Source organism: Marmota monax, unplaced genomic scaffold (assembly GCF_021218885.2).
Source record: "Marmota monax isolate L192 unplaced genomic scaffold, Marmota_monax_Labrador192_F-V1.1 WCK01_AAM20220418_F8-fsc00015, whole genome shotgun sequence".
Lineage (NCBI taxonomy): Eukaryota > Metazoa > Chordata > Mammalia > Rodentia > Sciuridae > Marmota > Marmota monax.
The window spans coordinates 7,502,881-7,525,823 of NW_026692194.1; the positions used below are offsets into that span (position 1 = coordinate 7,502,881).

A 22,943-nucleotide genomic window follows, 5' to 3' on the forward strand; every position below is an offset into this window, starting at 1 on the left:
GTCACTACTTTGAAACCTATAGGTTTCTCAGGGGAAACAAACAGGTAAACTGAAAGTTATGCAAATTAAAATAATTTAAATGTTAAAAAGGTACAGGTAACGTGTTGTGAAGATAGAGTGAGAATATTTGCATTACAAATAATGCAAAAAAGGCTCTATGCAGCTCAGAAAAGTAAAATATGTCAACAAAGATTGGCAAGAAAGGACTTGGCAGTGTGTCTTTTTTAAAGACTCTTCCGTAAAACAGTTTGGTTGGATCATAAAGTTTGATAGTTTCAAGAATATGAGCTTTAAAGGCAATATAATCTATTTTGTTCTTAATTCTGTAACACATTTGAATCCACAAAGTAACCCGTTTTGTTAATTTACTTTAAAACATTTCAGCAGTGTGACAATTCTATTTGTATAAGTCGTATCCCAGGAATAGGAAGTGGCTTCAATCAGAAAATCAGTCCAGGGATGATTGACCAATTGGGAAACCCTCACTTCACAAGTAACTACTAGAAGTCCTATTGTCTGTACTTCAGTCAATACAGGAGATTGTAGCTTAATAAGTATCCAGTGTGTTCCCATTGGCGACATATGTGGCTTGCTAGTAACCTTGAAACTCAAATTTGTGAATCCAGTACCAGGATGTAGACTAGCTGTGACTAGCCACTGTGTTCTTACAAGAATGTACCTTGTAACCTATGCTTGTCTGTATAGTATTTAAGGTTTGATTGCTACACACACCTCTGTTCAGTCATTAGCACAGAGGACTCTGGTTGCCTGATGCTGACCTCAAAGATGACAGAATTTTGCCTCCATTATTTGATACAGATGGCTCAAGTGACCTTTTCATGAAAGTGTGGTCAGAGCACCCGAAAGGGCAGAAAGCTGAAACTTCTTTGAATGCAGAGCAGATTGTACAAACTGTTACTGCTTGCTAATAAATGTTTAATAGGTGATTCTGTGTGAGGCAAATTGATTCTGAGCTTTGCTTTCGTATTAAGTGAGAAAGGATAACACTATCTACCAAAGAGTCTGAGTGAAAATGACCAAATTGGCTATCAATTTGAAAAATAAGGAAAGACTTCTGGTACTTTTGAGTTGCTCCCAAATAACATTACTCAACCACCACCTATTTATCAAAGCAAGTTTATTTGATTACTTATTCCAGACAAATAAGTCTCATATGTACAACTAAGAAATAAAACAATCCAAATAAAGGCAGGAAAAATTAATATGAACCACACAAACATCTAGAAAGGAACAGCAGCTGCATTCATTTTATAGAATACTGTGAAATGATGTAGCACCATTTACATCAAAGACAGCCTAAGTACTTTCAGTCTGTTAAAATGCAGTAATAGCTTAAAATTATAACAAACTTGATAAATTTATGTTTAACTGATTTTAAATATAAAATTATTTCAAAAAATTAGGGAATCTGGGAAGGACATGACGTTGTACAATTCTTCAGAAAACCTCAAAGGAAATAATTTGTTATTATTGAGACTGGTTTTCTTCCATCTGTGCACTATTTGTTATTAGCATCACAACCAATTTAGATTCTAAGCTTTGGATGATTTGTTAGGCAGTTGTTTATTTAAACACAAACACTTTATACAAAAATATTTATTTTTAACTAAAACACTTCTATTTATTGGTCTGTTCAGTGTGTTCTGGCCTGAATGACAAACATGGAGGAGAAAGTGAAAAATTTAATGCTACTGAAAGCAAAGGATTAGGACCTTTGATGATTATTTCTATTCTATATCACTTATAATGATCATTCTAAGCTATTTTACTCAGATGGATCTTAGGTTAAATTTGTTAGAACTAAGGTTTGACCCTGTTAGTGGATTTAACATGAAGACATATGATAATCTGATGTCGGTATGTTTTTATCATGTTGGTATGTTTCATCTGAAGTATATAAAGAATTTTAGAAATAGTGTTCCAGATCCTCTACCAATACTTTACTAGTTAAGAGCCACAGTACATTTTCAGAAATACACCACAGCAAAATCAAATGGAGGAAATTTGAAATATTCTAGGATTGTTCAATCCTAGTGGTTCCTACCTCCTTTCCCTTTTTCAGGTCATGAATCACTTTGAGAAACTTATGAAAGTTATGACCCCTCATCCCCCTAAAATGCATATAAACAAAAACATGTCATATATAAAGGGTTCATGATCCCCAAGTTAGGAATTCTCATTTCACAACTGTGGGATAATAGTGGAAAATAACTTTAGCCTATTTTCTTTAATTGCTACTATAGTATAAAATAAGCACTTAACACCATCTTAAGATAAAGTTCTTATTTTAAGCACCAATAAACTTGGAAAATTCATTCTTTTGCCCCAATTTTACAAAGTTTTCAGCCAGTTACTATCTCTAAGTCCCTAAGGTTTAAACATCATCTATTTTCCTTTGATATATACTATTCTCCAGAGTTAGTCACTGAAAAATGAATATATTAAAATCTAATACTGTGTGAAAATAAATATGTGTCTATATACTGAAGAATAGGTTATGGGACTTTATGAAATGTATTTCTAGGTATAGTTCCACTTGAAAATGAATACATGTAGTGCCTCTGAACGTAACATACAATCCTAGACCACACTGTCTCCTTTTACTTCCTTGGAACCAATACAATGGAAGCTCCTGCTATGGTCACGAAATGTACCGAATCCTTCCTGCTTGTCAGGATGAGAAATACACTTCTGAGTAAACCCACCATCTCAAAAGCATCTTATCAACCTCCATGACTGAACAAGTTGAAGAATACTATTCTTGAGGATTCTAATGTTGAACCATTGACCATGGCTTAACATCATGCAGAATGGATCTTTAATCTAAGAGAAATGACTATATTATGGTAGGGGGTCAGATTTGTTGTTTTCTTGTTAAAGAAAAACTCCACTGGCCACTCCAAAGAATATGTTTCTATAACAGGGTAAACATGGAGATATAAGGAATTCTTTTTTTTTTTTTTTTTTTTTTGTGGTGCTGGGCCTTGTACATTCGAGGCAAGCACTCTACCAACTGAGCTATATCCCCAGCCCTATAAGGAATTCCTAAAGAGATGTTAAAGACTGATTTATAAAAGCAGGGGAGAGGAAATACAGAAACACAGAGACACTTCAAGTATATAAAATTTAATTAAGTCCCTTACCAAAGAATTTTCAAAATTTGAAGTCAAGTGACAGTTATTCAATTCTTTCATAATCATTCAATTTTGTCCAAATAAGAGTATTTGTAAAACAAATCCAAAAATACGTGAATACAGGAAAAGGGTCAGCTAAGAGAATGACTTTGCCATGGAAACTACAACTTGGTTATGGGATTTCATTCTTATCTTTTGCTGATAGGGAAAAAGTTAACAATGGAACAATTATTTTTCCTTCTAGAAGTTTGCCACATTTTTCTTTGTACAAGCTAAACACTAGAATTTGTATTTCAGAGACCTAGAGGATGGGAAACAGGAGTGGGAGATGGGAGATACTGCTCTCTGACAATCTGAATTCAAGAATTTAAACTCAACAGTAAAGGGGCTTGCAAGAGAAAATGGACTGCTATTTCTCCACTGACAAGATGGCATCCCATGAGTCCTATAAAATATACAACCAGGTATTTCTTCACTATTCAATGTGCCATTCTGTTTTTCCTACTGGCCCACTAAATGTGGTATGAAAGCTGAAGAACTGTAACATATACTGGCATTCCTGGCTGTGCAATCTACACATTTTCATTTTAAATATAATAATTCAAGCATAATTCATATTTAAAAAATTAGACTAAAGAGAGACAGTAAAGGTTTTAAAGGTTTCTCTTTGAAAAGATGGTATCTTACAGTACATACAAAAATACTCTGAAAATACATACGACTTCATTTACAAAACACTGAATCAACATATTACAAGAATTACATGGTTATGGATTTTAATAAACTGAGCATGCATTCATGAAACTTAAAAAATATTAAGAAGTGCATTGAAAAAAGCAGTGTAAAAAAAGACAACTAATATAGTTAAATAAAAATTACAAAGGTCCTGAGCCAATTAATGGTTGTTAACAATGTCATTCAAAAATGCCTTTAGAGTTCAATAAAATCCACTGCTTATTTCTGCATGCCTAGTCCGTGAAGAAATTTTGAAGTTGTGGGGTAAATTATGGTCAGGAATTATCATGCCGAGTTAATTTTACACTTCAAAAATACAAGTTTGCCATATGTAAAGGTATCTTGTTGATGGTGAAATGAGTTGATCCTCAGTAAAAAATACCGGTCAACTAACAAGAATGGCATGAGATAGTAGGATACGTAACAATTTCACCATTCATATACTGACTTTCAGTATCCTGGATTTATTTTGATTTTTAATAAAGATGCATTTCAAAGGCCTCCATGGGAGGCAAAATATAGAGAATTTATGGTGCCCAACTCTTATGTAATCACTGGACTAATCCTCCCTGGTAACTATGCAACATTAGGACAGAAAGGCACAAAAAGAAAAAAACAAAAAAAAGTTTAAATATTCCATGTGCCATCTAGAAAAAAATAATTTAAACCAACAGAACAGACAATACATCTACACAAATGAAGGAAGCAGAAAAGATATCTCACATTCATTCATCTCAGGTTTCAGAAACTGGCTCTGATACTAAAATAAATGCATTAACATTTGGAAAATTACAAGACAAAATTTTTTTTCAACTTTTTCAGTTCTATACAATGATTACAACATAAGACTTAAAAAAAGAAAAAAGAAAGTGTTTAGCACTTGTTTTCAGTGTCCAAGTGGCCAAGAACTGGTTCCCATAACAAGAGAAACAAACATCAAAAGTTAAGGCAGTAAAACCTTCAAATGCGAAGCCATAATAGTGTAGATGACAATTTGATAGCAGGTGATCCTCAGAGGAGTGTATGTAGCAATCAGTGAGAGAATGCTACAGCATCTGCAGGTCAGTGTGAGAGTTCAAAAACCACTTCAAGGTCGTTAGGCTGATGACTGTAACTTTCACCTATTTTACGTATAACAGCCACTTCTATTTTGAAAAGAGTGGCTATATCTATGCCACTATATGATTGCATGCTCACTTAAGTGAGGAGGCACTGCTTTTACCGATTAAGGGTCAGTCGAATGGAATTTTTGATGACACGGATGTTATTTGCTGGAACTGGGGATGATGAATCTGGTAGTTCTTTACTTGGTAGTCTCTATTAGAAAGATACAAAAACAAAAAAGGAAAAGCAAATGTTTACATATATATATATAAATATATAAAGAATTATATATGTGATATCTGTATATAGAGAGAGCTATATATAAAATAAAGCATCCAACTGTTTCTCTCCAAATTCCTTAAGCTCCTAATTACTCAGGTATGTGTTGAATATTTCCTTCCGGTATTGTTTGTTCATTTTCTTTCTTGCTTTTGGAAGTTTTTTTTTAAAAAAAACACAGAACTGAAAAGTGGAGGAACAAGGGAAAGGAGAAGAATTGGCATGAGGGTGAGAAGGTATAGGAGAAGAGGGCTATGTTAAATCAATTGCTACTTCCAGATTGAGAAATACTACACAGATGCTAAGCACTGCTACAAATAAGTAAAATAAAGGTACTGTGTCCATCCATCTATGACTAAATGTTTAAACAAACAAACAAACAAAAATGCATAAAGAACCTAGTCCCTGAAGTCAGGCAATGATACTAGAAACAGGAAGTACACTGTAACTAAACAGGAAACTCTTAGGGTGTGAAATGAAAAATGAGGGTTATGGAAGAAAGTCTGATATTTGAGTTATATCCTTCAACTAGTTTCTGTAATACATTCATCAATCTTCCAATCGTGAGATACATAATTTTTCTGGAAAACCGAAGTTTTTAACCTAGGTAGGTAACTGATGACAGTGAAATTCAGGGACATCTGTGTGAGGTATTCGGAGGATGCTAAAGATTATTATATAATGAAGAACCTAAGGAATTGAGAAGCAAAGAAAGACTTCTAAAAATATAGACCTGTGTGATGCAAACAGTATGATAGGGGCTGGGGTTGTAGCTCAGTGGTAGAGCACTTGCCTAGCCTATGTGAAGCACTGGGTTTGAGTCAAGCACCACATAAAAATAAATAAATAAAATAAAGGTATTGTATCCATCTACAACTAATATATATATATATATATATATATATATATATATATTGTATAAACCAGTATCCTGGTTTTATTTTGATTTTTAATAAAGATTCATTTCGAAGGCCTCCATGGGAGACAAAATATAGAGAATTTATGGTGCCCAACTCTTATGTAATCATTGGACTAATCCTCACTGATAACTATGCAACATTAGGACAGAAAGGCACAAAAACAAAAAAAAACAAAAAAAAGTTTTATATATATATATATATAAAGTTATATATATATATATATATATATATATATATATATATATATATATATATATATATAAAAAGAAAAGAAATAGCATAATAAAGTTTCTTGTCAAATTCTCTGTGGTACATTGGCTAAATAAATTTCTCTATTTTCACTTCCATCAAAAAATTATGGCTGGGTGTGGTGGGGCATGCCTGTAATCCTAGCAGCTTGGGAGGCTGAGACAGGAGAATCAGTTCAAAGCCAGCCTCGCCAACAGCGAGGTGCTAATAAGCAACTCAGTGAGACACTGTCTCTAAATAAAATACAAAATAGGGCCAGGGATGTGGCTCAGTCGAGTATCTCTGGTACAAAAAAAAAAAAAAAAAGAAAGAAAAAGAAAAGAAAAATTTTGGACATAGATAAAAGTACAGGATAGGTCAATGAAGACTCAGGCATTATTAAAATTACCACATTCGTCTGGTTTACCCACTTACCCTTTATACTCAAAATATTTAAGAACTCCGAACACATTACTTCATTCTTTAATACTTTAAAAATCCACCTCAAAATTTTTTTCTTCCATTATCATACTTAATATAATTATACACCTATAACTTTGTCTTGTGTTGCCAAATCATACAACTAATGGCCTGTGAGGATACTGCTTTGCTTTCTAATGTCTAATATGTCCTGAGACACCTCACAAGTGACAAGCTGACTGCAATGAGAAGTACTTTATCATTTAATGGGAGGGGTAAAGATAAACTATTTTGTTCACTCTAATTTCTCAGACAAGGGCTTTCTGTGATTTACAAGTTTTTTTTGAGCACCGTTTATTAGCTTATCATGCTTAACTATATATTATTTGTCTCAAAGGTAACTCTTCAAAGATTAAACTTTGAATTAAGATTTAGGGGCTCTTGGGGCTGCCTCACATCTGTGAGGCACTGGGTTTGATCTTTAACACCACATTAAGAAAAAAATAAAATAAAGGTATTGTGTCTATCCACACCTAAAAAAACAAACAAAAAAGATTTAGGGACTCTTTAGTTCGTGCTCTATATAAAGGTACTTACTATGTATACTGCTGTATTTGTTTCCTTCAAAATATTAATATGTAAAAAGTTTCTAATTATCAAACCTAAATTTTAACATTAAGCAGTGGTACAAAATAAAAAGCTCTACTCTTAGGTGTTGGTAATTCCTAGGATGACCACCCTTTTTTATTTTGGTGGTGCTGGGTATTGAACCCAGGGCTACACATGCTAGGCAAGTGCTCTACCACTGAGCATATATATCCCCTTCCTATATCTTTAAAGATAAATAAAAAACAAAGGATGAACAAAACCTTAACATTAATATCATGAAATCTTCTTAAATTACTCCCTCTTTTCTTGATTTCTGAGTTATATACAGTCAGTCAGAACTATATACTTTGTATGTTATTTCTATCTTTAACCCTAACTAGACTGCTGGTCTTTGAGAATAGGGGGAAAATCTTACCATTTTCCAGTGTTGATTTTTTTTTGTTTTTTTTTTTAGCACCAGGGATTGAACCCAGGGGCATTTAACCATTGGGCTATACCCAGCCCCTGGTTTTATACTTTATTTTGAGACAGGGCCTCAGTTACTAAGGCTGGCCTTGAACTTGTGATTCTTCTGCCTCAGCCTCCTGAGCCACTGGGATTGTAGGATTGTAGCCATGGGAGGCAAAATATAGAGAATTTATGGTGCCCAACTCTTATGTAATCACTGGACTAATCCTTACCAAGCTGGGTCTCTCCAATGCTAAGCTCTTAATAAGCTTTTTGTATGTGTAGATTATCTATGAATTTTTACTTATGTATTGTACCTGTGAATAAGACTATCTATTACCTTTTTGCGAGATGTATCAATAGTTGGAATAGGCATAGATTCTCCTCCAATGGCATCCTAAAAACAGAAGAATTATATACAAGTGAAAACTTTGCCATGTACAATTACTTATTCCTACTTAAAATAAAACTTAAGAGGCTGTGGTTATAGCTCAGTGGTTGAGCATTTGCCTAGCATGTGTGAAGCACTGGGTTTAATTCTTAGCACCATATAAAAGTAAAATAAAGGGATTATGTCCATCTACAACTTAAAAAATTCCCAAAAAATTTTTAAATAAAACAACTAAAGTCTGACAAGTCTAGTCTGACCTACTTATATAATTTTTTTCCTGATACACTGCTCTTTAAAACTAAACATTCTGAAACATATTAATATATTTACCATTGATTTTCTTTTTCTCTCTTCAGCAGAATGGGAATCCTTAAATGCTGATTCGAGTCGAATAAACTAAAATATAAACATTAAAAATGAGTTGCTAATACATACCTGCAAAAACCATACAAATCCATATAAATAGAAAATAATAAATAATGAGGCTCATCAAAAACTACCACAAACATGGGGTAGTGAGGGAAGGAAATTTAAATTAGACTGAATTCAACTGCCACCCTTCATTTTTACAGCTTTTTGGTTAAATCAATAAAGACTCTAACAAGTAAATAAAGCTTTACTACCACCTACTGGAAGCAGAGAATATCAACAGAACACAAGAAATAATCTAATTACCAATAATGACTTGTAGAAGTCAAGGATAAATTTAGACACATTAGTAATTTGAACTTAGGAAGATTGTTCCTTTAGGGTCTGAAATATTCTTTTCAAACTGTCAATTCCTAATATTCTTTTCAAACTTTCAATTCCTAATTGAAAACTAATATTGCTATGGAGAATTGTGGATTTCTTTAGTATTATCCTTACTTTAATAACATACTAAAACACCACTCAAGTTGTAACTTTACCTTCTCTATGTCTTTCAACCTTTTAGAAGTCCCATCTACAGATGGGGAATGGGATCTTTTGGGTGTAACATTCTTAGTTATATTTGACATTCCATTTAGATGTGGTTGTCCCTGGGCAGGGTTGTGGGGTGTTGTGATTCTAGGAATGACATTTCGCCCTACCACAGTAGGAATAGTGCACACAGCTGGGGATGATACAGTTTTCACTGTAGAGTCAACCTCTGAAAAAGAGAAAAACAACTTTAATAATTAAATACCTATATATTAGAATCATTCGTAATATAGTTTTAGACACCTACTTGCACCGATGACTGGAATAGATAATCCTTGAGCTGGTGGAACACTCAGTGGCTTTTCCACAATTACAGCAGCAGGTTCAGCATTATTCCTAATAAAAATGTTAAATTATCATCATTACATTATTAAATATTGCTTATTTTCCAAACTCTAATTTTAACAGAATTCATTCAAATATTCCTACTTTAAAATTTCAATGAAGAAAAAGGCAAAGGGCTCAGTGAGAATTAACAGAAAAATCTAAGCAAAAAATCTGTATATTCTGGTGTACTTAATGATTCCCACGTTTCTAAGCCTATATACCATATCTCACAGCACTACCACAAATTGTAGACTATTTCTAAACAAGAAACTGACCAGTAGCTATAAAAATCTAAATCTTTTTAATAATTTTAAAAGATATTGGGCTGGGGATGTGGCTCAAGCGGTAACACGCTCGCCTGGCATGCACGGGATGCTGGGTTCGATCCTCAGCACCACATAAAAAATAAATAAAATAAAAATGTTGTGTCCACCGAAAACTAAAAAATAAATATAAAAAAAAAAGATATTTAGCAAAGGTACTGAAAAATTCGTAATATCCTCAAAAAACCAGAAGACTAAAAGGACAACTTTGATATACAGACCTTTCTGCTTCTCCTGCAGGAGGACTTTCAGGTTTGGAAGATTTGTTTGTAGACACTGGGGAATTAAAAGGCGTTCCATTATCAGTGTCTCTGGAACTATCCAGACAACTACTGTCCAGAGATGATCTTTTGGACTGAGGTCCACCTGAACATCGATTGACATCAGACAGACTTTGCTGAAACAGAGGAAAATTATTAGGATTTCAAAAAACAAATGAGAATATAAGACTGGTTTCAATTTTGAAGGGTATAAAAGCAAATCATCTTTTATAATTCCTGAAGGTAAGGATTTTAGTCCTTGATTGTCTATACCAGTTTCTTCTTCTCTTAATCAGTATGGGAGACATTAAAATTCTAATTTGATTTCATGATCATTTATGTGAGTGGAGCCATACTGGAGAATTAAGATTACAGACTCACCTTTTTCTTCTTTTGAAGAATCTCTGCTGGAAGGTAGTGATGAAGTTGTTTTTTCTTTACATGAGTTGCTTCAATTTTCATTCCTTCCTTTAGCATATTTATATTGTTTGCCTGTCTGTAAACTGTTAACAATGTTAACCATGTTAAGTGGAAATTTCCTTCTGAACTAGGAGCTGTTTTTTTCTCCCCAATGCATATATCTTCAATATTTTCCAAACACAAACACACATATGCAGACACCTCTTACAGATTAAATATTTCTAGAATATTTGCATTGTGCTACAATCCTATCCAAGAATTGACTAGTTCTACATGTCTATCTTCTCAGACTTTCTCATAATCAAGTGTCATTAACAAAATAAATGGAAAAAAGACTTTTTCCAAATATTGTTTTTTGCTATTTTCCCAAAAGGCAATCTTTCTGCATAATTCCTTGCCCACAGTCTAAACTAATTCTTATGCCAGTATCCAAGATGCAATTCAAGATCCCCCTCTACCATAGGCTTATTTTATTATTGTAACCCACAATAATCACAAAACATCAGACTTCAGAAACTATCTACAAATACATCCGTATTGTACAGGTGGGGAAATTAGGCTCAAAAGCCCTGAAGACTTGGACAAGACCAGAATACATACTGCTCAGATTCCCATTCTACTGCTATTCACACCTTTTAAGATAATGAGATATATTAATGATCATACAAATTACTTAATGTATTTTAACTGTGAATGGCCAATTAAATTATAAACCCAGTGAAGAGAGGGATGGGAGGCTTGTTTTGCACAGAAACTACTGTAAAATGTAGTAAATTATTTAATCTCTTGGGTCTTTAAGTTTCCATATCTGGAAAGGAGCATTTTATACATCTATAATAAACAGAGCATCGCAACCTTCTCCTTTTTGAATTTGACCCTCAATTAGAATGGAATAATTTATACCTGTTTTCATCCCAGTGGCTATTTCATTTCTAACTGCTTATAATGTAATTATTAGCGAGCTTATTCATAATCATAATTCATAATTTGTAGATTTTCTGGTTCCATCCCCAGAGAGTGTGACTTGGTGGTTCTAGGTGAAGTATGGGAATCTACATTATCATATAAATGAAAGGGCTAGTTCAAAAGAATTCAGAAGACCAGGTAAGTCAAGAATAATAACAGCATGTATACTATTTCAGATTCAACAACTCAAATTTATAACAAATATATTAAGATATTCAAAGAGGTGTATTTGGGGGCTAGATATGAAAGACATTATTTTCACTGATGTTGAAACACATTCAGCAAGACTGATATTTTTTCTAAAAAAACACAGAAATCAAGTCATCTTTATGACTGTGGTTACGAACCCTGGCTGTGCACACAGAGAACCACCTGTAAAAATTAGCTTGCTTTCTTTTTGTTGTAAAACAGATAACAAATGTACATGGTCCAAAACTCAAAGGATTTATGAGTACTCAGAGATTTATCACTGTCCCCCTAGACACACTGGTTCTCCTACCTAGAAGCAACAACCTTTGACATCTGCTGCTGCTTCTTTTCTTTTTCTCAAATAAATATCTTTTCAAATGGATTTGTAAGCAAAAATACACATATATTTTTATTTATGCAAACTATATATATTTTTCTGCAACCCCCTCCCCTCCTTAATGTCTTGAAAATTGCTTCATTATTTTTTCCCTTCTTAAATAACAGTGCAGATTTCTATAATATGTATATACTATTTAATTTAACCAACTGTGGAACTTAAAAAATTACAGGCAGCAGATCCTAGACAGATGATAATGAGTCACAGCCAAGGTTGAGAATCACAGCTCTACAATGACAAAGTCTTACCTGTATCAGTAAATGACTGTATATCATATGTCAAGTCTATGTTAACACTTTCTGCATTTTCTACTCTCCGAAAAATTATCCCGAGGAACCACATTGATACGTAATTGTTGCTATAAAGTAAAATTTAAGAATTTCCATTAGTTTTAAAAACAATTTTACAGAAGCTATTTGGAATTAAAACTTCATCTCTATGTGTCTATGTCATAAAGAGCAATTTCAGTGGGTTGGCCAAGTTCTTAAAACTGACATCCATAACACTGGTGAAGTTATCCTGTGTTGTTCTGAAATAATTAAGTCACTTTGAAAATGAAGATGCTCCAAATATATATATATATATTTTTTTTAAAGAAAGAGAGAGAGAGGGCTGGGGATGTGGCTCAAGAGGTAGCGCGCTCGTCTGGCATGCGTGCGGCCCGGGTTCAATCCTCAGCACCACATACAAACAAAGAAATTGTGTCCGCAGAAAACTAAAAAATAAAAAACATTAAGAAATTGTCTTTCTCTCTCTCACTCTCTCTTTAAAAGAGAGAGAGAGAGAGAGAGAGAGAGAGAGAAAGAATTTTTTTTAATATTTGTTTTTTTTTTTTTTAGTTTTCGGCGAACACAACATCTTTGTATGTGGTGCTGAGGATCGAACCTAGGCCACACGCATGCCAGGCGAGCGTGCTACCGCTTGAGCCACATCCCCAGCCCGCTCCAAATATTTTGATGGGAATATTTACTGACGTCTATATGGGCTATCAAAATATTATTAATTATACTAATATTAAATATAAACCCAGTGAAGAGTGGGATAGGAGACTTGTTTTGCATAAAATATTACGTACTTATTTTTAATCCATGGTCACTCATATTCAGTCATATGTCTCACTTTCCCATCAATACCTGTTATATGACAATCTTAGAACTGATCTGAATGCATATGCAAAATGACATTAAGAAATGTAATACAGGGGCTGGGGTTGTGGCTCAGTGGTAGAGCGCTTGCCTTGCATGCATGAGGTACTGGGTTCGATCCTCAGCACCACATAAAAACAAATAAAATAAAGATATTGTGTTCATCTACAACTAAAAAAAAATATTTTTTTAAAAAAGAAATGTAATATTAAGAAACAATTAACTTAAAAAAAAATAAACAGTTAACTTACTCTTTATGATGTTCTTTATTTCCTGGGAATGACTGGGGATTCACATGGGCAAGAGTAATAAATTCATTCCGTTCCAAGTTTCCAACAAGAACACGGATTTTAGATTCTACTAACCCAACCCTAAAATAAGTAAAAATTTTCTTATGTCTATGTCAAATTTGAAAACTATACTTAAGTAAATCACACAGCATATTAGCTATGGAGCCTTACATGTTCATTTAAAAACTGTAGTTCAACATAGTACAGCCTCTTTAAGCTACCATTCAGATGAATGACACATTTAATGAGTTCCTGTATATTCTATCTTTTAAAGTTTGTTTTCTTTTAAACAAAAAGAATTGATCAAAAAAAGAATTGATCAATATAATGCATTTCTGAATCTAAAATACCCCATCTTAGTTAAGACTATAAAATAGTCCTAATCTGAGCATGAACAAAAACTCTTGATTAAGCTGGTCTTTAATTTTTGTTTCCACTTTCAATCTTATGTCTAAACTCAAACGCCAAGATATGTTTAATAATGTGAACAAAGATGCTAATTCAGATCCATAATTTATAAATAAATATGCTCTGATTTTCACAAAATTAATACTAGACCTTGCATTTTAATAAGAAGTCACTAAATTCAAATCAAATATTAGAAAAATACACAAAATTTCATCAGATTTCTGCAACTTCATTTTCTATCTCACTTAATAAATATGATGAGGGGGCTGAAGTTGTGGCTCAGTGGTAGAGTGCTTGCCTAGCAAGCCAGCATGGGTGAGGCACTAGGTTTGATCCTTGGAGCCACATAAAAGCAAATAAGTAACCAACCAAACAAATAAATGTATTTTGTCTATCTACAACTAAAAAAAATTTTTAAAGAAATGTGACTAGCTCCAGCAAAATATTAATTTATTAGTGACTTTATAAATTAGAACAAGTATGAGAACATTAAAAAAGAAATCTTTCAAACATCTTCAACAAAACCTTGCACATTATATTTGTGTATGCCTTAACAGTAGATGCACAAAAATCTGCTTTGGTCTAGTATCTGAGAGGCTGGCAAACCTTTTCTGTGAAGAGCTGGACAAAATATATTTTAGGCTTTTTGGGCCATACAGTCTCTTTTGCAACTATTCAACTTTGCTATCAAGTATGCAAAGAGCCACAGACATAAGTTTCACATAAGTGAGTGAACAAGCATTTTCTATCTCCAGTGAAACTTAAGGAATAGGTGGCAGACTGACTTTGGCACAGGCTATAATTTCCTGAACCTTGATCTAGAAAAATACTTTGAAAATGACCCAAAGATGCTCCAAATATTTTCAGGGTCTCTTTAATTACCAATGAAATAAAACTGAACTCTTGAAGCAACAATAAGATAGTATTATGTTTTGCTTTTCTAGAAGTCAGACATGAGGAAAGTACAACCATCTCTGGTGGCCCAACAGTTCTGCCCAATGGAGTCAAGAATGTGAATATACTAGAGGCAGAGAGCATGAATTTAGATGCACTAGAAAGAATATATATGTTCCATATCTCTTCTCTCTTGACAGAAACTTACATTCTGAGACCTTCCATGCCACCATCTCCTAAATTTTAAAATAATGTTATCTTTTCCTTTGAGTTTGGATGGAGGAAATCATGATGCAAAGACTCATCCAAACCACCTAAAAACTTTTATTCAAATCTGATTCTGAGAAACAACAAAGAGCATAATCTGTATATATATTCTTATCTCATATCACTCCCAATTCTGAAATATTAACTTAGTGGCATTTCTTAATCACTGGTGCTCTATGGTCATATACACCAGCCACCAATAAGATATAGTAACTATGAAAATCCTAGTCACCTGGGGGTCTAGAGCAGGAATACTGCCAAGTTCTAGGCCAACCTCAGCAACTTAGCAAGATTTTCTCTCAAAAAAAAAAAAAAAAAAAAAAAGAGCCAGGGATGTAGCTCAGTGGTAGAGTGTCCTGGGTTTGATCCCTAGTACTGGGGGAATTGGGGGGTGGGTAATGAGTGGAATTGGGGCAGGGGTAGTGAGTAGAGTTGAGGGGTGGAAGAAAAAGAAGGGAGAGATTAATAATTTTGGAAATCAAAGTATTTCATAATTGGTAAAGCACCATATAAATATATTATTTTCACCACACAGTAGGTAGAGAAGTTGAATATAAGTCTTACCACTCTAGATGGTTTTCTTCTGTTGATGCACTGGCAGTTAATACTATATAATGTCTATGAAGAATTTTTCAGCAACAATCAGAAAAACAAGACAGAAACATTATTAGGGTCTGCTTTTCCATTATTACCTTTTTATTCTCTTTCCCAATGAACAAGAGCAATATCAGCACAGTGTATAAAAATTAAAGTATGCTCTGATTTTCATAAAATTAATTCTAGGCCCTATAATTAAAAAAATTCACATAAAAAAAATCACTAATACTGGATTAGTTACTACTGGAATAAAGGAATTCTATTAACACAGAGGAGTTTAATTAACTTATTTTCTACTTTGCTTAAGAAATCTAAAAAACAGCTATCATTTACCAAATATTAATATACCATATATTAACTTTAATAAATTTAAAATCATTCTTCGTGATTGCACACACACACACACAAAATGCAAAATTTCAAATACCTATACTTTTGAAAGAAATTTGGTGGTTCAAGTAATTTGGACCAATCTGATTTTCCTTGAAGAATTTCATCTGTAACTGCAAGACCTAAAGAGAGGGAGGGAGGGAAGGAAGAAGAAAGAGAGAGTCTGATTTCTTGTATCACTCCACTCCCCCAAAATTCTTTTGTTACAAAATGTAAATATATTGTTTCTCAGAACACAAAAATTAAGTTAAACCATAACTGGACTAGCTCAATTTTTGGTCTTAATATTATCATATACTTTGGAAAATATTTGAAAGAAGTTTTAGAAAGAGTGTTACATAATTCTAATTGCCAATCCATAGCTGCAATAGAGAACAAAACTGTCAACCAACCTTGTGGGAATATGTAAAGGGCAATAGGGCCAACATGTTTACCTTGTTTAAATTCTTCTACCATTACTGTCCGAGTTGATGTGGACACATTATACGTAGAATTCTGTTGTGGGTAGGCAGGGGTGATTATGGGCATGAGATGATACCTATCTGATGGATTTACCTGTGAAATTAGAAGCAGAATAATTGATCTATTCTCCTATTTCAGTTGTCCTCACTTCATTTCCCCAAAAGTCTGAAGAATATGAAATATAAATTTAATACTGTTTCCCCCAATTCTAAGAAGCACATTTCCCCTCCCCAACTACAATTCTTTCTGAAGTTAGATGTGTCTAATAATCAAAGTCAAAGGACCCTTTTGCAGTTTATTTTTCTTCAGAAAAACTGTTAAATCAATGGTGCACCTTCCAAATAATAGTCATTTAGAACCAAGGAAATTAGAGTATCATAATCATAAAAAGCATTATCTGGTCCAATGGTTTTCAATGCACCCACTCAATTGATGACTTCCCCTTAGTTATAAGACGAAGGAGCACTCAAGCTAAAAACAAATTAAAATGCAAAGTACACAAAAATTATGCTATCTTGGAAACAGAAATGTGGTTTAAATTGTACTGCAATGTAAGTTTTCTAATATATCTCGGTACTTTATTTTTAGTAACTAATTACTTGTGAGACAGTTTTTCACCATGGATTATGATATTGTGGTTGATATACACACTCATCTAGTCTTTTAAAATATTTTTTTAGTTGTAGTTGAACACAATGCCTTTATTTATTTGTTTATATTAGTTTATTTACTTTTTATGTGGTACTGAGGATAGAACCCAGTGCCTTGCACATGCTAGATGAGTGCTGTACCGCTGAGCTCCAGCCCTAGTCCCACTCATCTAATCTTACATAGGCAATTTTTAATGAAATAACATTTGGATCAGCATTAGATTCAAATCATCCATGCCAAAAAACACAGCGAAGGGAATGAAAGGAGCACAGCTATACAGAAGGGAGAAGAATGGGAACAAGAGGAATTATCTTTAGACTATAAGGTTTAATGAAATTCCACAATAAATCACATACCCGAGGATCCCAGACGGGTAAATTCAAATTGCTTTCTTCTGGTTGCTTCAATAGCACAGGATTTGGCCATTCCCTAACACGAATGAAGCATATTAACTTACATAGACTCTCATTTCAGATACTATATGAAATATTAAGAACTAAAATCATTAGACTGTTCCAACCTTTATACAGCAGATATTTTGGGTAACTTTGAAAGAAGGGAAGGAAGGAAGGAAGGAAGGAAGAAACAGGGGAGGGGATAGGGAGGTTAGGGAGGAGAGGGAAAGGAAAGGAAAAGAAAAAAGAAAAAAGAAAAGAAAGAGGTAAGGGGAAAATATACAAAGGAAAACTATTTTGAAGCAGTGTTTTTTAAATGGGCAAACAGTTGTTTATTAGTTATAAATAATTGATACCTGAATCTTAACTAATTGGTACCTGAATCTTTTCATTTCTTCTCATTTGCTTTCATAGATTTAAATTTGGTAATTTAATAACAGCAATAACTAACATTTACTGAAAATACTACCAATATGGTAGCTATGATTATTATCTCTATTGTACAGATGAGAAGAGTTTACCACTTCTGCGTAGTTGGTAATGTGCAGAGTCAAATGTATTGTAACCATTCTTGCAAGCTAAAAATCCACATTTACAATTATTGTGCCATAGTGTATTCATTCACAAAAAAAGAAATGAGTTAGGATAGTATATGCCTGTAATCCCAGCTACTCTGGAGGTTGTAGGAGAATCCTAAGTGTAAGGCCAGCCTGGGAAATTTGCTATGACCCAGTATCAGAAAAAAACAAAGGGGGGCTAGAGATATAGTTCAGTGGTAAAGTGCTTGGCTAGCATGCTTGAATCCTTGAGTGGAATCTCCCCCCCCCCCCACACACACACACAGAGGGGGGGGGTGAAATCCAGAAATCCAATCATTTGTGACAAAATGGATGGAAATGGAGGTCATTATGTTAAATGAAATAAGCCAGGCACAGAAAGACGAACACTGCATCATCTCATTCATATGTAGAATTTAAAAAATACTGATTTCACATAAGTTGATATAGAAGTTAAAAGCAGATTAGTGGTTACCAGAGGTTGGAAAAGTAGGTCAGATAGAGGTATGGGGACATGCTAGTCAATGGGTACTAAGTTACAGTTTGTAAAATAAGTACATTCTAGTGAACACATACTATAGATAATGCTACCAAAAAAGAGTTTGAACATTTTCAATGAAAAAAAAAAAAAAAGTCTGAGTAGATATGTTTACCCTATTTGAATAGTATACAACGTATACATTTATCATAACAATATATTATGGTACTCTATAAATGTGTACAATTTTTGTTTCAATTTTAAAAGTTAAAAAAAAAATGCTTTCTGGTCTGGACGTCCCACTATTGCCTCCCACCAATTTGATGTTTTTAAACTTTTAATTTAAGGAATGTAAAACAGAAAAAAAAATCTATGTACAGGTCTTAAATTTCCAAATAAAATTACATATAGGCAGAAGTTAGTAAACATCAAAATACATATACATACACACATATGAATACTTACCACTTGGAAAAAACTAAAAAAAACTTATGAACTAAAGTAGAAGCCGCAGCATTTGGATACAATTGGCAAGTCCTTGCAACTAGCATTGCCCAGGAGACACCACCAAGAAATCCCAGCATGTTGGAATAAATACCACGTCCTAGAAAATTAATTACATTTGTTAATTATTGTTTAGATCAACTATCCTTGACATTCAATAGTATAACTTCATCCTTAAGACCTGTTTAGAATGTTTTCCCTTATTGACACATTAAAACTGACAAGCAACACTTCATGCTAGGCCCACAGTCAACCATAAATTGCTCCTCTTACTACGTCTATTTTGCCTTCCAATACAGACACCTCAGTTCCCTGCCTTAGTTCCAACTCTACAGCTGGGCTCTACTGAAATTACATTGAAATTTCTCATCATTTAATATTTGTGATTTAGAGAAAAAAGTAATCAGTAAAGGCATCTGGAGGATCTATAAATGGGGAAGAATGAACATTTCATAAATAATCACACTCATGGGTAGTATTTGAAAATCAAGTGTAAAATTGGCAATAAACTTCAGTATCTCACAGAATCTGGTACCACTCCATAAAGTATAATACACCATTGATATACTCATCTATTATAAAACTGTTTCTTACAGCAATCTATAAAACATTATTATTACCTTGTTTCACCAAACCTAAGATGCTCTCAATTATATAACATTATTTTATGTCCCATTAAGGAACAGGTGGAAAAAATTCAACTATAAAATGCCAATTTTGGACATGTTCAATGTAAAAAATATGCATCTAAGAATTGAAAAAATATGATATTTAATCTGTAAGGAAAAACAAATTGTTGTTACTTAGGAGGCTGAGGCAGGAGGATAGCAAGTTAAAGGCCAATCTGGGCAACTTAGCAAAGACTCTGCCTCAACCTAAAATAAAAAGGTTGGGGATATAGTTTAGTGGTAAAGTACTTATCTAGCATGTACAAGGCCATGGGCTCAATAAAACACACACACATAGCAAATTGTTCACCTTATTCTTTCACTGCAAAATGTACTTGAATCTGAGGACAAAGTGCATTGTTCAATATGGTAGCCACAAGCCACATGTGGCTATTTCTTTTTTCTTTTTGTTTTTTGGTGAACAGTTTTACTGATGTAAATTCACGTACCATAAGACTCATCCATTTTAAACAATTCAATGGTTTTTGGTATACTCAAAGAGTTTTGCAATTACCACTATAGTCACTTCTAAACATTTGCATCACCCCAAAGAGAAACCTCTAACAGTGACACTTCGACTCTTCCCCCTCAATTCTCCCAGAGGTGGGTAGCCATTAATACACTTTTATGTTTCTCCAGAAATACTTATGAAGGTCACTTCATATAAATGGAATCATACACTATACAGTCTTTTATGACGAGCTTCTTTCACGTAACAAAACGGTTTCAAGCTTCATGTATGTGGTATCATGTATCAGTACTGCATTTCTTTTTACTGCTAAATACTATTTTAGTGTAGATATATCACCTTTTGTTTATTCATTCGTCAATTTATGAACATATGACTTCTACTTTTTGGCTATTATCAATAATTGTGCTGGAGACATTTTCATACAAGAATTAGTGTATATGTTTTCACTTCCTTTGGGAACTATTTAGCTTTAAATTCACTGAAATGAAATACAAATTTAAAATTCAGTTCTCCAGTTGCACATTTCAAGAGCTCTATAGTCATAAGGTTACTGTATTTGACAACACAGATAAGAAAACATTTCTGTAATTGCACAAAACTTTGTTGGAGTGTTGTTTTAAACTATGTAAAATATGGAGCCAGAAGTGTAAAAATCTTTTAAACGTGCAGTCATGAGCTGCATAACAACATTTCAGTCAATGACAGACCATATATGATGGTGTTCCCTTAAGACTACAATGGAGACAATAAACTCCCACCTCCTCATGAATACATAGCTGAAGAAAAGGCAAGAAAAAAGGAAACTGCAGAAAAAAAAGAACCACCACCACCAAGAAAATTCACATTGAAGGGTATAGCAGAAGCTAATGCAAACCTTAACAAGCTCTCTAAAAAGTCTGAAAACAAGGAATATGGATATGGTTCAGTGGTACGGAGGTTGTTTGGCATGTATGAGGCTTTGGGTTCAATCCCCACTACTAAACGAAACGAAACAAAATAAAACAAAAAACTGAAAACAGGGACCTCCAACACAGAAAGGATTTTCATTAAGAGAAAGGAATTCATGGTGCATTATCTGCTTATAAGTAAATCAATGATGAAAACATGAAACAAAACAAGCATATGGACATATTTCTGAAAAGAGTAATATATTTCCCCAAGAAAAGCTTGAGGCAGGTCCTGAGAGAGGTATTCCAGAAAAAGGCACTGTTATTACAGGTGATGACAGCTCATGCATACTGGCTGTGAGGCCTAATGGAACAAGATGTGAAGATGGAAGACAGTAATAATAATGATCCTAATCCTATGTAGGCCTATGTCTTAATTACTTAAAAGAGTATTAAAGCAAAACTTAAAAGTATATATTTTAAATTTTAAAAAGCTTATATAATAAGGATATAAAGAAAAAATATTTTTGGCTAGGTGTGATGGCATACACCCATCATTCTCAGTGACTGGGGAGGCTGAGGCAGGAGGATCACAAGTTTGGGGCAGCCTCAACAACACTTTCTTAAAAAAGATCTGGGTCTGGGGATGTGGCTCAGTGATAAAGAACTCCTGGGTTCAATTCCCAGTACTCCCTCAAATTCTTTTTCTTTGTAAAGCTGTACAATATGTTTTTGTTTTGTTTTCTTTTAAGCGACAGGATCTTGCTATATTGCCCAGGATGTCCTTGAACTTCTGAGCTCAAGCCATCCTCCTGCATTAATCACCCAAGTACTACTGCGGTCTATGTTTTAAGCTAAATGATATTACAAGAGTCCAAAAGTTAAAAAAAAAAAAAAGGAAAGTTTGTAAAGTAAAAAAGTCACAGTAAACTAAGATTAATTTATAACTAAAGAAAGAAAAAAACTTGTTTATAAATTTAGTGTAGCTTAAGCATACAATGTTTATAGTCTACAGTAGTGTACAGTAATGACTGAGGTTTTTTATTTTTTAAAAATACTTTTTAAAAAAAGAACTTAACCTTTATTTTATTTATTGTTGTTTTTTATGTGGTGTTTAGGATAGAACCCAGGGCCTCACCAGTGCTAGGCAAGTGCTCTACCACTGAGCCACAACTCCCAGCCCCTATGACCAAGGTTTTTACATTCACTCACTGCTTGTTCACTGACCCACCCATATCTTTAGATATACAAATACTTACGTTGTGTCACAACTTCCTACAGTATTCAGTACAATAACATGCGACATAGGTTTGCAACCAAGGAGCAACAGTTGTATCACATAGCCTAGGTGTATAGTAGGTTTTATCATCTAGGTTTATGTAAGTACATTCTCTGATTTCCACACAACAATAAAATCATCTAACAATGCATTTCACAGAATGTATCACCATTGTTAAGAGACATGTAACTGAAGTTACAAATAATACGGAATGAGGACTAGGTAAAGGGCCTCTCAAGTTGTGAGCGCCTGGCTGAAATCCAAGATGGAAGGTTAAGGGGCTTTTAGTTTTAACCCAAGGAAGGTGGAAGCAGAGTCACATATTACAATATCATAATCATTATAATTGGAAAACAAATAGCTGTTTCTAAGTCTGCTAGCCCCAATCCTTAATAGTTATCAATAGGCTTAGAATTTCCATATGTGCTTCTATCACTGGCAACAGAATACTGGAATTTTATAACGTAAA

The 22,943-nt window shown here is 33.7% G+C and overlaps 1 protein-coding gene across 1 annotated transcript in view; it reads right to left on the minus strand.

The window, feature by feature from the left end:
- Positions 1-1,121: 1,121 nt before the first annotated feature.
- Papolg (poly(A) polymerase gamma) overlaps positions 1,122-22,943 on the minus strand; it is a 37,218-nt gene continuing 15,396 nt past the window's right edge. Inside the window, exons 9-22 of the mRNA XM_046423493.2 lie at positions 19,130-19,268; positions 17,591-17,663; positions 16,556-16,676; positions 16,159-16,243; positions 15,699-15,752; positions 13,527-13,646; positions 12,379-12,488; positions 10,540-10,661; positions 10,120-10,295; positions 9,496-9,584; positions 9,197-9,417; positions 8,619-8,684; positions 8,238-8,294; positions 1,122-5,207 (exon numbers count right to left, since the gene is read on the minus strand). Of these exons, the coding sequence (XP_046279449.1) occupies positions 5,109-5,207; positions 8,238-8,294; positions 8,619-8,684; positions 9,197-9,417; positions 9,496-9,584; positions 10,120-10,295; positions 10,540-10,661; positions 12,379-12,488; positions 13,527-13,646; positions 15,699-15,752; positions 16,159-16,243; positions 16,556-16,676; positions 17,591-17,663; positions 19,130-19,268 (1,532 nt within the window). The 3' untranslated portion in view covers positions 1,122-5,108. The remainder of the gene's footprint in view (positions 5,208-8,237; positions 8,295-8,618; positions 8,685-9,196; positions 9,418-9,495; positions 9,585-10,119; positions 10,296-10,539; positions 10,662-12,378; positions 12,489-13,526; positions 13,647-15,698; positions 15,753-16,158; positions 16,244-16,555; positions 16,677-17,590; positions 17,664-19,129; positions 19,269-22,943) is intronic.